The sequence below is a fragment of the Dendropsophus ebraccatus genome, chromosome 8 (genome assembly GCF_027789765.1).
Source record: "Dendropsophus ebraccatus isolate aDenEbr1 chromosome 8, aDenEbr1.pat, whole genome shotgun sequence".
NCBI lineage: Eukaryota > Metazoa > Chordata > Amphibia > Anura > Hylidae > Dendropsophus > Dendropsophus ebraccatus.
Window position 1 is genome coordinate 76014684 of NC_091461.1, and position 16465 is coordinate 76031148.

Consider the following 16465-nt stretch of genomic DNA (forward strand, 5'->3'; position numbering starts at 1 on the left):
AGGGGGAATATTACTATGAGGGGGAGCACAGGGGGTGGGGAATATTACTATGAGGGTGAGCAGAGCTCAGGGGGGAATATTACTATGGAGGGCGCCTAGGGGGGATTATTACTATGGGGGGAAGCACAGAGGGGATTATTAGTATGGGGACAGCACAGGAGGGGGGTTATGGGGATAGCACATGGGGGATTATTAGTATGGGGACAGCACAGGGGATTTTTTTCTATGGGGGCAGAGTACAGGGGAGGATTATTACTATGGGGACAGCACAGGGGGGATTTTTTCTATTGGGACGGCACAGAGGGGATTATTACTATGCGGTAGAGTATAGGGGAGGGATATTACTATGGGAACATAGCACAGGGAGGATTATTACTAGAGCACAGGGGGGATTATTAGTATGGAGACAGCACGGGTGGATTATTAATATGTGGACAGCACAGGTGGTATTACTACTATGCGGCAGAGCACAGGGGGATTATTACCATTGAGGCACTGCACAGGGAGCATTATTATATACAGGCAATTATATTATATGGAGGCAAAGCAGGTGGCATAATTACTATATTAGGGTACATCAGGGGGCATTATTACTATATGTGGTACAACAGGAGACATTATTACTATATGGGTGTACAGCAAGGGATCCTACATACAGGAGGCAACCCATATACCTATTAACTCTACTGCACATGACACAAAAAAGTAGAAGTTTTTGTAAAAGTGCAGAGCCTAAGATGTTTGTCTGGCAGGTTCAAAAGAGATGAATTGTAGCTGCAAGAAACTGTCATGGAGGCCGGGGCCAGATGGAGAGGAAAAGGAAAGTGAAAAAAGAAGAAGTCACCTGTGAGTCACTGAATGCCTTTTTTTTTTTAAAGGGTTGAATAACTGTGCTCTATGCCATAGTACACATAGTTACATAGGTAATACGGTTGAAAAAAGACACACACTGCTTCTCCTTAGCAACAACCCCCCCCCCCCCCCCGGCATCACTTGAGGGGGGGGGGGGGGGGGCGCTTTTAGCAAGATTCGCCCTGTAGTTAAAATTACCTAGAAACGGCCCTGGATAGCATCATGGTCTTTGCCGCCACCAACACAGAAAAAGTACCAGTTCGTTGTAGCAGGAGCAATGCTAGACTGTTGTTAAGTCCCGCCACTGTCTTAGTGCCTATGCCTTCCTGAACACCAGACTTGTGACTAGCTGACGCTTTACCCCTCCTATTTTGCCTCTGGACCGACGAGCTCTAGATGGGACCTGATGCTCATTCGGTGGAACAAATACATCTTCATCCCATGATGATGATGATGATGATGTCATCTGAGAACTGAGATTCCACTTGGGGTTTACGCCATTATCATTGTAGTCTGGGACAAAGTTATCCTCTCTTAAGCCTTTTTCTTCCAACGGCAAGCAGTACAGTCCTGTACTTTAGTCTTACTGCCCCTTCCTTGCTCTCCTGACTGCTTTGTGGCCTAGGAACCCCTGGAGTCTCAATGCTGCCTTCCAATTGCTTACAAAAAAGATAGAAGGGAATTCAGCTCACCTGAATTCAGCGCACTGATTACTGGACGTAAATGGAAGGGATTCGTGGTGGATACTGGCACTCCAGACGTGTAGCTAAAACTTAACTTTTAATAAATAAACATTAAAATAGGATGTCACATAGCGGACCAACGCGTTTCACGCGACTGCGCTTAATCATGGTCTGACTACAAATGAACAGAAGTGTAGTTAAAAACAAGAGACATCCAATGCGCAAGGATCACGTCCTTGCGCATTGGATGCGCAAGGATCCTAGGTTAAATATGTGTTTTAACCCCTTGGGATCTGAGATACCCTATACATATAAAATGAATTAGAATAGCAGGACATCTATTTATGGGGGTTGTAAGGTATCATAGATAATGAAATAATAAATCGTTTTTATAGTTCATACCCCTAGGTCTGCGTGTATCTAGGCGGAAGATAGTTTCGGCTTCTTTGTGAAGCAGAATCTTGCGCCAATCTCCTCCTCGATGTGGTTTGTTAACTTTGATTATGCCATAAAACTCAAATGTCTCAAGGTTGCCACCATGAACCTCTAAGAAGTGTTTCACTGCTCCTGAAGTGTTGGTGGCAATACCTCTGCGTATACCAGCGATGTGCTCACTAATGCGGTTTTTGAGTTTTCTGATCGTACAACCGACATATTTAAGATTGCACTGATTGCATTCGATAACGTAAATAACATGATTACTCTCACAATTAATGAAGCTAGCAATCTCATAAGTTTTAGAATTTGTACTGTCGGTGTAGCGTTTTTTGGTTTTGGTGTGAACACATACTTGGCAACGCCCGAGGCCACACCTAAAGTTTCCCTTGGTGTGGTTGCTGTGCTTAATGTTGGATGCACGATACATACTGGGAGAGAGAATATCCCCCAGTGATTTTCCTCTACGTGCTACGCATCTATGGCCCTTCTCAAGTATTTCTGTGAGAATGTCATCCTGTCTTAAGATGGATAAATTTTTGTTTAGAATCCGTACTATTTCAGGGTACTCCGGGGAAAAGGTAGCGGAGAAGGTCAGAGGTTGCGGTTCTTTTTTATCTATTTCATGGGGAGTATTATCAACGCATCTGTGTAACAAAGTACTCCTACCTTTCTTGTCCACAATTTTTCTAGCTCTTTTAAGATGCTTGTTGGTATAGCCCCGAGCACGTAAACGCTCTGATGCCTGTTCACATTGAGTATTATATTCTGTCGTGTTAGAGCAAATGCGTTTTATACGGGTGAGCTCGCCAACCGGTATTGCTCGAATTGTATGTTGAGGGTGCTGGCTAGATGCATGAAGTTTAGTGTTGCCCGCTGTGGGCTTTCTGTATATGGATGTACTAACGCTGGTGCCCGACGTAGACGTTGCAAGATTTATGTCCAGAAATGCCATATGTGTAGGATGATGGTGATAAGTGAAAGAAAGGTTCAGGTTATTGGTATTAATGTATTCTATGAATCTGGTAATATCTGTGGGGTCCCCCTCCCAAACCACTAAGAGATCGTCAATAAAGCGACCATACCATTTGATACAGTCGAGAAATGGATTGTTGGGGGAAAAGATGTGTGTGGCTTCCCACCATGCCATGTATAGACCGGCAAGAGTGGGTGAGAAGCACGCCCCCATGGGGGCTCCCCTAACCTGTAAAAAGAATTCTTGATTGAATACAAAAAAATTATGTTTCAATAGATACACAGTGACATCAATAATATATTCCTTCAATTCATTGGAGTAATCACTATATCTATACAAATGGTAGGCCAGGGCAGTTATGGCGAGATCATGGGGGATCGATGAGTACAGGGCTGTAACATCGCAAGTAAGCCAGTTACAGTGCTGTGACCATGTAAAATTCTCAAAAGCTGTGAGTACTGACCCGGAGTCTTTTAAATAGCCTGGTACACGTGTCACCAAGGGTTGTAGAAGCTTATCGACCCACTCACATATTCGCTCATTGAGTGAGCCAACCCCCGATATGATGGGACGTAGTGGTGGGGAGTGAGTTCCCTTTTGAACTTTTGGAAGCCCATAGAATATGGACAGTGTGGGATGGGAAGGTATGAGATAGTCAGCTTGTTTTTTATCTAGAATACCTAAGGCGACTCTGTTGGAACCAACATGGACCACACCCTGTATAAATCTGATACAGTTTCATGGTCTCAGGTGGCAGAAGGCAAAAAGAAGATGATGAATGGACTGAGTCTATTTAAATAAAGGTCCTTCCAAAGACAATGAAATGGAGAGTCATAAATGCTGGACAATGCTGGACAAGCCTTGCATTTAAGTGAAAACACTGGAGGCAAACAGCAGGACAGCTTTCCTGCTGTGGTAAAGCCATAAACCAACCCCTGCGGCTACTTCAAAGCCTCCTTATCAGCGTCACCTGTGGATGGGCATAGCATGCCCAAAAGAGTCATCCAAAGGACAAGGACCTTACTTTACCCAAAGGACGCCACCTAGAGGAACATGTTTACCTCTGCATCATTGTCTTTAACCCCTTAAGGACAGAGCCTGAAATGGCCTTAATGACAGAGACAAATTTTATGAATATGACCAGTGTCACTTTATTCATTAATAACTTCGGGATGCTTTTACCTATCCGGCTGATTCTGAGATTGTTTTCTCGTGACATATTGTACTTTACATTTCTGGTAAATTGGAGTCGATACTCATAACGAATCTTTATGAAAAAAACCCAAATAATGTGAAAAAATGTGAAAAACTGCATTTTTCCAACTTTTAAACTTTTTTGCGTATACAGAAAGTGGTTATACCACATAAATTATATATTAAATAGCATTAGCAACATGTCTACTTTATGATGGCGGCATTTATTAAACGATCTTTCATTTTTTTTAGACAATAGGAAGCTTAAAACAGCAGCAAATTTCCAAATTTTCAGTAAAATTTCAAAATCTGATATTTTTAGGGACCTGTTCAGGTTTAGGCTGGATTCACACGCTGTAACTGTGCGGCTGTATTTTTTATGCGGCTGTAAATGTGCGGGTGAAACTCCGGCCGTGGGAAAAAATAGACATGCGGCTCAAAACATACGGTCATTTACTTGGAAATCTGGTTCAACTAAAAATATCAAATAAAATGTTAAGAAAGTGATGGAAACACCTCTGGATGCATCTGGGAAAGCAGGGAACACAGTTTACATGAATCGCTATTACCGGGGTTTGCGATCCTCTGCACTATAGCCGATGTCTCTCATGGTTAATATATTGAATTAATAAAACACATTTTCTGTCTAATAAAGTCCCTTTTATTGTTCAATAATTAAATGTAAACGATTCCATCATTTTGCAATTAAATATACTGTTAAAATAAATATATATATAAATAAATGTATATTTATATATATATTTATTTTTTGACAGTATATTTAATTGCACAATGATGGATTCGTTAGAATTAAATTATTGACCAACGAAACTGAATTTATTTAAACGAAAATGTGTTTTCTTAATTAAATATTAATTAGTACAGGAAACTCCATAAGCCGGTAATTCATATGCCGGCAATAGAGCATTCTGTACTAATCATCACTTAACTTTAATGAAAACATCAAATGTTTCTTCTAATTATGTTATGACAATAGCATTATTAGAAGAAACATTTAGAATTATATGTGCGCTCAGCTGATTGGCTGATCGGCTGAGCGCACATATAATTAGCGGGTCCGCAGCACAGTGACTTCATTGTGCTGCGGACCAGCGAAGAGGACACATCGGGGTGAGTATAGAGCTCTCCCCACCCCCTCCCCAGCACTGCACCCCTCCCAGCAAGGAAGGGGGGTCACTTAACCCCTTCCTTGCTGGGATGGGTGCAGTCTGACATCAGTCTGGCCCCCAGGGGGTTAAGGGGGATGCAATACATCCTCCCTTAACCCCTTGGGGGCCAGACTGTAAGCAGCGATCTGTAAAGATGCTGCATACTGTAAGGTGCACAACACCGCTCACAATGATGGGTGTTGTGCTCCTGTTTGTGTGTTTTTGTGTGTTTCTCCCTTTTTGTTTTTCAGATATCGGTATCCTGTGGATTACGTCAGATTCCGTGGACTACGTCGATGACCAGCGTTTTTTTAATGTTTTTTTTAATAAAATGGTCAATGAGGGGTGTGGGGGTGTTTTTATTTGAATAAAAAAATTAGTAAACTTGTGTCTTGTCTTTATTTCTTTACTTTATAGACTTAGTAGTGGAAGCCGTCTAATAGACGGAATCCATTACTAAGTCGGGGCCTAGTGTTAGCCGGTATAAAATGGCTAACACTAACCCCCTATTATTACCCCAGTACCCAATGCCACCAGGGGTACTGGGAAGAGCCGGGTGCCAGTGGTCCCGGAGCGTCAAAATTGGCGCTCCTGGACCGGGCGGCAGCAGGCTGGTAAGATTTAGGCTGGGGAGGGCCTAAACCAATGGCTCTTCCCACCCTGGTGTTACCAGGCTGCTGTCGTTTGGTTTTTAACCCGGCTGGTTATAAAAATAGGGGGGACCCTATGCGTTTTTTTTTTTTAAATAAATAAATAATTAAAAAAAAACGCATAGGGTCCCCCCTATTTTTATAACCAGCCGGGTTAAAAACCAAACGACAGCAGCCTGGTAACACCAGGGTGGGAAGAGCCATTGGTTTAGGCCCTCCCCAGCCTAAATCTTACCAGCCTGCTGCCGCCCGGTCCAGGAGCGCCAATTTTGACGCTCCAGGACCACTGGCACCCGGCTCTTCCCAGTACCCCTGGTGGCATTGGGTACTGGGGTAATAATAGGGGGTTAGTGTTAGCCATTTTATACCGGCTAACACTAGGCCCCGACTTAGTAATGGATTCCGTCTATTAGACGGCTTCCACTACTAAGTCTATAAAGTAAAGAAATAAAGACAAGACACAAGTTTACTAATTTTTTTATTCAAATAAAAACACCCCCACACCCCTCATTGACCATTTTATTAAAAAAAACATTAAAAAAACGCTGGTCATCGACGTAGTCCATGGAATCCGACGTAATCCCCAGGATACCGATATCTGAAAAACAAAAAGGGAGAAACACACAAAAACACACAAACAGGAGCACAACACCCATCATTGTGAGCGGTGTTGTGCACCTTACAGTATGCAGCATCTTTACAGATCGCTGCTTACAGTCTGGCCCCCAAGGGGTTAAGGGAGGATGTATTGCATCCCCCTTAACCCCCTGGGGGCCAGACTGATGTCAGACTGCACCCATCCCAGCAAGGAAGGGGTTAACTGACCCCCCCTTCCTTGCTGGGATGGGTGCAGTGCTGGGGAGGGGGTGGGGAGAGCTCTATACTCACCCCGATGTGTCCTCTTCGCTGGTCCGCAGCACAATGAAGTCACTGTGCTGCGGACCGGCTTATTATATGTGCGCTCAGCCGAACAGCCAATCAGCTGAGCGCACATATAATTCTAAATGTTTCTTCTAATAATGCTATTGTGATAACATAATTAGAAGAAACATTTGATGTTTTCATTAAAGTAAAGTGATGATTAGTACAGAATGCTCTATTGCTGGCATATGAATTACCGGCTTATAGAGCTTCCTGTACTAATTAATATTTAATGATTAAAACACATTTTCGTTGAAATAAATACAGTTTCGTTGGTCAATAATTTATTTCTAACGAATCCATCATTGTGCAATTCAATATACTGTCAAAAAATAAATATATAGATAAATATACATTTATTTATATATCTATTTTTTTTAACAGTATATTTAATTGCAAAATGATGGATTCGTTAGAAATAAATTATTGATCAACGAAAGTGTCTTGATTACAAAGAAAATGTGTTTGATTAATTTAATATATTAACTATTAGAGGCATCGGCATTCGGCATCATTGCCGGCTATTTTTGAAGTACTCCGTACGGACCGCCTGTCAATCCACGGCCGCATATTCAGCCGCAAACAATGGTCTTGTTCATTTTTTACGGGTCCGTTTACGATAGGGCCGTAGATTCATACATAGTGTGCACTGTGCAGCCGCATATCCTATACTTCCAAGCATACACACGAACCACCAAAAATACCGCCGCACAATTACAGCCGCAAATACAGCCGCACTCTTACAACGTGTGAATCGAGCCCCCAAGTGTATTTGAGGGGCCTGTATGTTAGAAGGCCCCACAAAGCACCCCATTTCAGAAACTGCAACCCCCACACTCTGCAAAAGCATATCCAGAACGTGTTTTAACCCTTTAGGGGAGTCACAGAAATAAAAGCTAAGTGTGTAAGAAATTTGAAAATTTTAATTTTCTGTGCAGAGATTTTATTGTAATCCAATATTTTTCATAATTATAAACCTATTACCAGAGAAATGCACCCCAATATTTATTGCCTTGTTTCTGCAGTTTATAGAAATACCCCATATGTGGCCCTATTGCGCTATTTGACGCAACCACAAGCCTCAGATACAAAGGAGCGCCTAGTGAATTTCAACGCCTCCGTTATATTTGGTCATTTCTGACTGTACCACTTCGGGTTGGCAGAGGCTCTGGGGTGCCAAAACCTAAAAAACACCCCTAAAGGGACACCATTTAGAAAACTACACCCCTCAAGGAATGTAACAAGGTGTGCGGTGAGCATTTGGACCCCACAGGTGCTTCACAGATTTTCCGAACAATATGGCGTGAAAAAAGAAAAATGTATTTTTTACACTAAAACGGTGTTCTAGCCTTCAATTTTTCATTTTCTTAAAGGGATAAGAGGAAAAAAAAGACACAAATTGTGTAGCGCAGTTTCTCCCGAGTACAGAAATACCCCACATGTGGCGATAAAATGCCAAGCGAGCGCAGGACGAGCCTCCAAAGGGAAGGAGCGCCAATTGGCTTTTGGAAGCTGAATTTAGCTGGAAAGGATTTCAAGGGCCATGTCGCATTTACAGAGCCCTCGTGCTGCCAAGACACTGGAAACCCCCACAAGTGACCCCATTCTGGAAACTACACCCCTCAAGGAATCTAACAAGGGGCACAGTGAGCATATGGACCCCACTCGTGACGGGCACAAATGTGGAACAATGTGACGTAAAAGAAAAAAAAAACATTTCTTCACTCTCATGGCACAAATGTGCCCATCATCAAGGGGTCCATATCCTCACTGCACCCCTGTTAGATTCCTTGAGGGGTGCAGTTTCCAGAATGGGGTCACTTGTGGGGGGTTTCCAGTGTTTTGGCAGCACGAGGGCTCTGTAAATGCGACATGGCGTTCATCATCCATTCTAGCCAAATCCAACCTCCAAAATCCAAATGGCGCTCCTTCCCTTTGGAGGCTTGCCCTGCGCCCACATGGCGCTTTATGTCCACCTGTGGGGTATTTACGGACTCGGGGGAAATTGCTCTACACATATTGTGTGTTTTTTTCTCTTTTAACCCCTTGTGAAAATGATAAATTCAAGGCTAAACCAACATTATAGTGTAAAAAATGTAATATTATATTTTCACGCCACATTGTTCCACATTTGTGCCCGTCACCAGTGGGGTCCATATGCTCACTACACCCCTTGTTACATTCCTTGAGGGGTGTAGTTTCCATAATGGGGTCACTTGTGGGGGGTTTCAACTGTCTTGGCAACACAGAGGCCTTTTGAATGCAATATGGCCCCTCGAAATCCATTCCATCCAAATCCAGCCTTCAAAAACGAAATGGCGCTCCTTCCCTTCGGAGGCTTACCCTGCACCCACATGGCGCTTTATGTCCACATGTGGGGTATTTACGTACTCAGGGGAAATTGCTCTACACATTAATTGTTTTTTTTTATCTTTTAGCCCCTTGTGAAAATGAAAAAATCATGAAAAGATTAATGATTTAGAGTAAAAATTTTACAAAAATTACACTAAATGTTGGTCTAGCCTTGATTTTTTCCATTTCCACAAGGGGTTAAAAAAGAAAATGAACACAAAACGTGTAGGGTAGTTTCCCCTGAGTACGAAAATACCCCATATGTGGGCATAATGTGCCATATGGGCACAGGGCAAGCCACCAAAGGGACAGAGCGCCATTTAGAGGCTGGAATGGAGGATGGAGGCCATGTCGCAATTACAAAGCTCCTGTGCTGCCAGGTCAGTAGAAACCCCCTACAAGTGACCCCATTCTGGAAACTACACCCCATAAGGAATCTAACAAGGGGTGCAGTGAGGATATGGACCCCGCTGGTGACAGTCACTTACGTAGAACATGTGCGAGAAAATAAAAAATACAATTTTTTTCCTTTTCACGTCCCAAATGTGGCCGTCACCAGGGGGACATATCCCCGCTGCCCCCCTTGTTAGATTCCTTATGGGGTGTAGTTTCCAGAATGTGGGGGGTTTCTACTGTCCTGGCCGCACAGAGGCTTTGTAATTGCATCATGGCATCCTCTAATGGGAATGGCGGCCATACCTACTTAGCTGGGGAAAAGGGACAATTCTAATTTATTTGGGGGTATTAGGCCAATTATTAGTTTATAAGGTTGGAAATGACAGGTGTCCATCAAATACAACCTGTGTTGATCCAGAGGAAGGCAAAAAACCCTCGTAAGGCAGACGACAGTAGCCTCATCACAGGGGAAAAATTCCTTCCCGACTCCATAATGGCGATCAGAATAATCCCTGGATCAACGTGACCCCTGAAATAGGAATAAGGGACAGAATTTAGATAATGTAGAACCCCAATGACGTGTAGTACGCCTTGAAGCGATCCAGTATGCAGAGGCCGGGGGGATCAGGACAGGTGTCACACTGGAAAATGTATATGTAGAGAAGGACTGGCGGCACTACAGGGTTAAACGTGAATGTTTCTGAAGCATATATATATAGTCAGTCGGGAAAATGGCTGGACTAGGGGGTGCTCACTGAAAACAGCAATATCAAATCCAAAAAAGGAGGAAAAAAGCCAGTTGCACTCACCCAGAGAAGTCTTCTACTGTTTTATTTCACTTAAAAGCAAGGACACAGTGCGGACATTTTGCGAGCAGGCCTGGCCTGCACTCCTTGCACTGAGCGCCTGCTCGCAAAATGTCCGCACTGTGTCCTTGCTTTTAAGTGAAATAAAACAGTAGAAGACTTCTCTGGGTGAGTGCAACTGGCTTTTTTCCTCCTTTTTTGGATGTCACACTGGAAAATGGTGTCCTTCCTGATCCCCCTGTTACGCCACACTCTGCACTTCTTCTGGGGTCTCCTGTTTTCCAGTGTGGGGGACGTCACCTGGAAAATGTTGTCCTGGTGCGATACAGGGGTCCTTCATATCCAGAAGCGCTGGGTCCGCTCCATGGCTGCTAAATATTAGGGCTCTATTACTGCTTCTGATATGTTCGGATCGTGCCGCAAGCTACAGTAGCTCGGGCAGCGAGGGACCGGAAGAGGGGGTGCTGGTATAAATGTTATCACCGTACAGGTGGTAACCTTTATCCAGCAGTGGGAAGATTAGTTCCCGGACGATCTTCCCACTTGTTCCGAGGATAGGGGGGGAGGGAGCATCTGGGGGCTGGATTCAGGTGTCCCTTCCTACATACACTCTAAGGGTACGTGCACACTGCGAAATCGCGACAGATAACCCTTCGTGCATTCCGCAGTTGGCACCCGCCGGCGGAGTGATGCAGGCGCACGTCTCCACACGTGTCATAGACTCCATTCTATGCCCGGGCGGATTCCGCTCTCCATCCAACGTATTCATTCTTTGGATGGACGACGGAATCCGCCCATGCATAGAATGGAGTCTATGACACGGGTAGAGACATGCGCCCGCATCAGTCCGCCGGTGGGTGCCAGCTGCGGAATGCACGAAGAGTTATCCTTTGCCATTTCCCAGTGTGCACGTACCCTGGATCTGTAAGTGTACCCTGAGGTACGCTCACAGAGTGTGTAGAATTTCACACCATACCGTCATCTCTTATTGGGACGGTACTGGCAGAAAAGACGTGTCTGGGGGGCAGCGTACGCTACGCTACCCCCAGACACGTCACTGGATGATAAGGATGAATGGAGGAACGAAGGATCCCCCCATTCATCCTCACTGGCTGTTTCGGTGTCGGAGGCAATAACGTATCCCTCTGACGCCGAAAACACCCTGGGGCTCATCTTTATACGGGGATTGGTATATGGGGTATGTAGTGGTGTAGTGTCAAACTTTATTCAATGTAGTGTGGTGTAATGTAGTGTTTTTTACGTGTTTTTTTTACACTAAGTATAAAAAAAAAACCTACGCCAACAAAGGAGTTGCTGATAAATGCCGCACTTATGTGCGGCACTTATCAGCAGACCGTGGCAGTAGGATATAGAAAAAAAACACCCTACGCCAAAAAGGAGGAGTTGCTGTTTAGCAGCGCACTTTCGTGCGATGCTGATCAACACTCAGTGGCGATAGGGTGCAGAAAAGAGAAAAAAAAAAATTGGGAAAAAAAAAAACCTTTTTCTACATTCTGAACATTCCTGTAGCTGCTGATAAGTGTATTACACATATCAGCCGCTAGAGGGCAGCAGAGCGCAAAATCCGGAAAATGACGAGGCTGGAGCCGAAAATAGCCGAAAGAAGACGACGGGGACCGCCGGAAAGACCCGAAGACCGAACGGAATGACGGAGGACGCCGCGAACCCGGAAGACGCCGATCAGGAGCCCGGGACAGGTGAGTATTGTTTCAATACCTGCTCTGGACCCCTCCGCTACCTAGCTGAGGGGACCAGGGCAGGTATTTATTATTTTGTGGGACTCTGATCGCCGTGCCACCGGCCTGATCGCCGTGAACGGCCGGCTGGCCGTTCACGGCGATCGGGCCGGTGGCACGGTGACCACCATTACTTTTTACAGTAATCGCGGTCGGTGCCGTCCTCGGACAGCACCGACCGCCATTTTTTTCCGGGTCATCGAGTCACCGATGACCCGGAAAGGTTCCGATCGCCGCTATTGGCTGATCTGAATTGATCAGCCAATAGCGGCGATCGTAAGCACGGGGGGTGTTAACCACCCCCCGTGCCGAGAAGCTATGATGGCCTGCTATGATTTATAGCAGGCCATCTTCCCCGATCGCTGTGTGCGAACACGCAGCGATCGGGGAAACATCGGGCGTAAATTTACGCCCTGATGCGCCAAGTACCAGGGCGCGAGGGCGTAAGTTTACGCCCGATGTCGTTAAGGGGTTAAAACATAAAAGGAACTGTGATGATTGGCTGAGACAGTATTTGGAGGTGTTCCAGGGACAGGCAATGTGTGGGCTATGAGTGTTTGTGTGACTGGTATATAAGGTTGCACACAGATGAATAGTTAGGCACTTCCTATCTCCCACCATCCATTCCTACCACCCTCTCCCTTCCTTTATATTCCTATCCCTTAGTTAGTCTCCCGTTTGTAGATATTTATGTTTTCCTCTTTGTAATAAACCCCTTAAAGATCCAGTTGACCTTGATCAATTAATACGGCACCCCAAAACCTAAGCAGATTCTACATTTGGCACCCCAGATGGGACTGTGGTGACTTAAAATTCCACAGAGAATCCTAAGAAACGAGTCTGCTCTGATCGATATATCTGAAGAGGCAAAAGATCAAGGAATCGAGGACTCTGGATCGTGGATACAACAAAGTTTTGGTAAGTGTAAAGTTTCTTTTAAGTTATTCATGTTAAGAGTCTAGCAAGCTTAGTGTAATTGTGAATCAGGTTGTGTATTATTGGTAGTAGCTAGAGTAGTGGAGGAAGTGTTGTGGATATTGTGCATATAGAAGTGTTTCTCACTAAGTAGGTTGGATGTGTATGTTGTGAGTCTTGTATACTAGGAAGATACTGGTTGGGCGAGGCCCAGTTCTGCTGTTGTTGCGGTATTGTTAGTTGTTGTTTGTCTGCTCCAAGCCAGGCTGCCAGGGCCACTTGCAGCACAGTTATCACTGGCAGATATGGGTGACCATTGTAGAGGTGCAAAATTAAGGAGGAAGGAACTGCAGCGTATTCTGGGTGGGCGAGACACTAGGGGTGAGAATGCCCTTAGAAAGTCCAGGTTCAGGCAGCATGATGATCCTATACTGTTCTGTAACAATCATCTCACCCTATATAAGTCTGTTTACAACTGTCCAGACATGTCCCAGGATGATGCTAGTTTTCTATATTCGATGGCAAATCGTTGCAATGTAGATTACACTACAAGGATTGCTTTAAGGAATGCTAAGTCTTATGAGAGATTTATCAACATACTTAGGGACTGGTGTGAAGATTCTAGAGACAGTTATGAGACATCAGAAAATATATCTATGGTGTACAGACCTAAGAGGAGATGGTACGTTAGATATTGCTACAGATGTGGCAGGCCAGGGCATATTAAACGGTTTTGTAATACACCTTATATATATCCTGAGACAGAAGTCCATTCATTGCAGCAGGAGATTGATAGTGTTCAGTCTGAGGACGAAATCTCCTCCCATGTGAGACATGTGAGGAGATGGATAACAGGGAGGCTGATCATGTAACATGTGAGGAGATGGGTAACATGGAGGATGACCCTGCAAAACCTACACCAGAGTCACAAAAAATGCAAAGTTCCAAGATAAACAAAGGAGAGACAAAAATACAGCAAAATCCATCTTGTTGTAAAGAACAAAAGGAAGGTGTTAATATCCCAGCGTACAATTTGTGGGCAAATTTACCACTCTGGCTATTCTGGAGTTGGTCTCAGATTGCCTTCCCCCTGTTGCTTAACAGTACAGCACAATGTGCCAGTACAGGTTACTAGATATGGGGAACCTTTGTGCATATTGTGATATACCTGAACGTAGTGGCGGATTGGTAATGGACATGGCTGTGTTTATGGTGTAAATTTCTGTATTCTAATTCTATTTGTGTTTTCTTTTAGGCTGGAGGTCATTAGTCGTGTGATGTCAGAACAAAGAGACTAACTTTTATATTTTATTTAACAGGTTGTAGACTCTGGTGTCAGCAAAGTAAACTGGTCATTTATTATTTAAAATGAAGGAATTTTGTAAATTTGGCCAAATTATTAATAGAAATCCACGTGGTATCATTGAGCTCAAACATAACATTTTAGTAATTGTTTGCAAACAATTAAACAACTTAACATCCCATTGTGATGAATAGATATTGTGTTAACCTAATATCTATTTCTGTAAATGTGTTGGTGTTTTCTTTTCTTTGTTGTGTATATCTTATCCAATAGGTGCATGCAACAGCTGGACACATGAATTGGATACCAGCAGTGACTATTAAAATGTGAAGTCGTAGTATGAATTCTATAGAACCAGCTAAACCACCTTTAATTAGAAGCTGCCCAAAGATGCATCATGGGGCAGATAAAAGTTGAGTTTCCCCTAATTGTTTTATGTTTGTCTGTTTGTGTCCTGTTCAATGTATTGTGTATAGTGTGTCGGCACAGTAATTTTTTTTTTTTCTTCTGTTTGTTCCTAGTGTTCAGGAATATTGTTTTTTTTATTATTATTTTACTTAAGCTTATATTTTTCTTTTTTTATGAAACAGCTGTATTCATTGTTTTGATATTTTTCTTTTTCTAACTTTTTGTCTTAATTTTTATTTTATTTTATTACTTTTTGGCTTTTTGTTATCACTTCCTTTGTTTGGTACCATTTTCTTTTGGTACCAAAGGGGCGTCGAATAGTCCAAGCTGGTAAAAGTTAAAATGCTTTTGAGCAAAAGATATTTACTTAAATATTTTCCCTCTCTGTAAGTCACTTCTAGAGAGGAGGAGTCCAGCTTAGTTATCCCCTTTATTGAAACACTCAATTATATCTATATTGATATATAGAAAATGTTTTCACATTATACTGCTAAGAATTTGATACTGCTCTTGTTCTTTATTCCCAGAATCCTTGGTGAAGCAAAAACAAATTGGCAATTGATGGTTCCTGGATGTGAATGTGAGCCATCTGTGATGGTGGTCAAATTTACCTTTCTGCCTGTGCAAATGGATGTCTTCAGGATCTTCTACTACCAACTGAAAAAATACTATTTTAACTAATAATCGTGAAGAGAGATCACCTGGTGAAAACCATAAGGGGTTCTGTTTTATGGACGTTCAGTTTGAGTTATAATATACAGAATTTTAACAACCTATGATTTTAAATCCAACTTTTTAGGGAATTAGGAAATTGATCATAATCATTGGTATCATGTTAACTCGATATTTGTGTCGTATACATTGCGGTGATAATAATTTTTTCTTGATTATGATGTATGAACAACTATGTTAAATATTTGCCACTGTATGTTTACACAAACAAATGTGTATGTATAGAGTTATATGTTGGATATAATGTATGTATTATGTATGAAGTAGTTTGATAGAAGTCTAAATGTGGATGAATGAATGGTGTGACCATTTATGCCCAGACCCTCTGAAGGTGTTACCGCTGCTGCAGAAGACCTAGAGGAAGGCCAAAGCCTGGAAATAAAGGACTCTTTTCAGATCATGGAGATGATTGCGCAAACAAAATATATACTTCATTCTGATTGTGGTCCAATTGTTTGTGTGCCATTCAGGCACAAAGGGGCGTATGTTGGAACCAACATGGACCACACCCTGTATAAATCTGATACAGTTTCATGGTCTCAGGTGGCAGAAGGCAAAAAGAAGATGATGAATGGACTGAGTCTATTTAAATGAAGGTCCTTCCAAAGACAATGAAATGGAGAGTCATAAATGCTGGACAATGCTGGACAAGCCTTGCATTTAAGTGAAAACACTGGAGGCAAACAGCAGGACAGCTTTCCTGCTGTGGTGAAGCCATAAACCAGCCCCTGCGGCTACTTCAAAGCCTCCTTATCAGCGTCACCTGTGGATGGGCATAGCACGCCCAAAAGAGTCATCCAAAGGACAAGGACCTTACTTTTCCCAAAGGACGCCACCTAGAGGAACATGTTTACCTCTGCATCATTGTCTTTAAAACATAAAAGGAACTGTGATGATTGGCTGAGACAGTATTTGG

General features: G+C 43.2%; 1 protein-coding gene across 1 annotated transcript; it reads left to right on the forward strand.

The window, feature by feature from the left end:
* Positions 1-3304: 3304 nt before the first annotated feature.
* On the forward strand, positions 3305-13978 carry LOC138800049 (posterior protein-like). The gene is made up of 3 exons (XM_069981857.1): positions 3305-3352; positions 13013-13109; positions 13368-13978. Exons 1-3 carry the CDS (start codon positions 3305-3307, stop codon positions 13976-13978), a joined length of 756 nt encoding a protein of 251 aa, XP_069837958.1.
* The last annotated feature ends 2487 nt before the right edge of the window (positions 13979-16465 follow it).

Excerpts from the sequence above, each read along its gene's own strand:
- LOC138800049 (XM_069981857.1), top strand. The coding sequence starts at position 3,305 with ATGGCGAGATCATGGGGGATCGATGAGTACAGGGCTGTAACATCGCAA. Across the intron at positions 3,353-13,012 it reads ACAGGGCTGTAACATCGCAA|AGAATCCTAAGAAACGAGTC; the intron begins GTAAGCCAGTTA and ends AAAATTCCACAG. Across the intron at positions 13,110-13,367 it reads GTGGATACAACAAAGTTTTG|CCAGGCTGCCAGGGCCACTT; the intron begins GTAAGTGTAAAG and ends GTCTGCTCCAAG.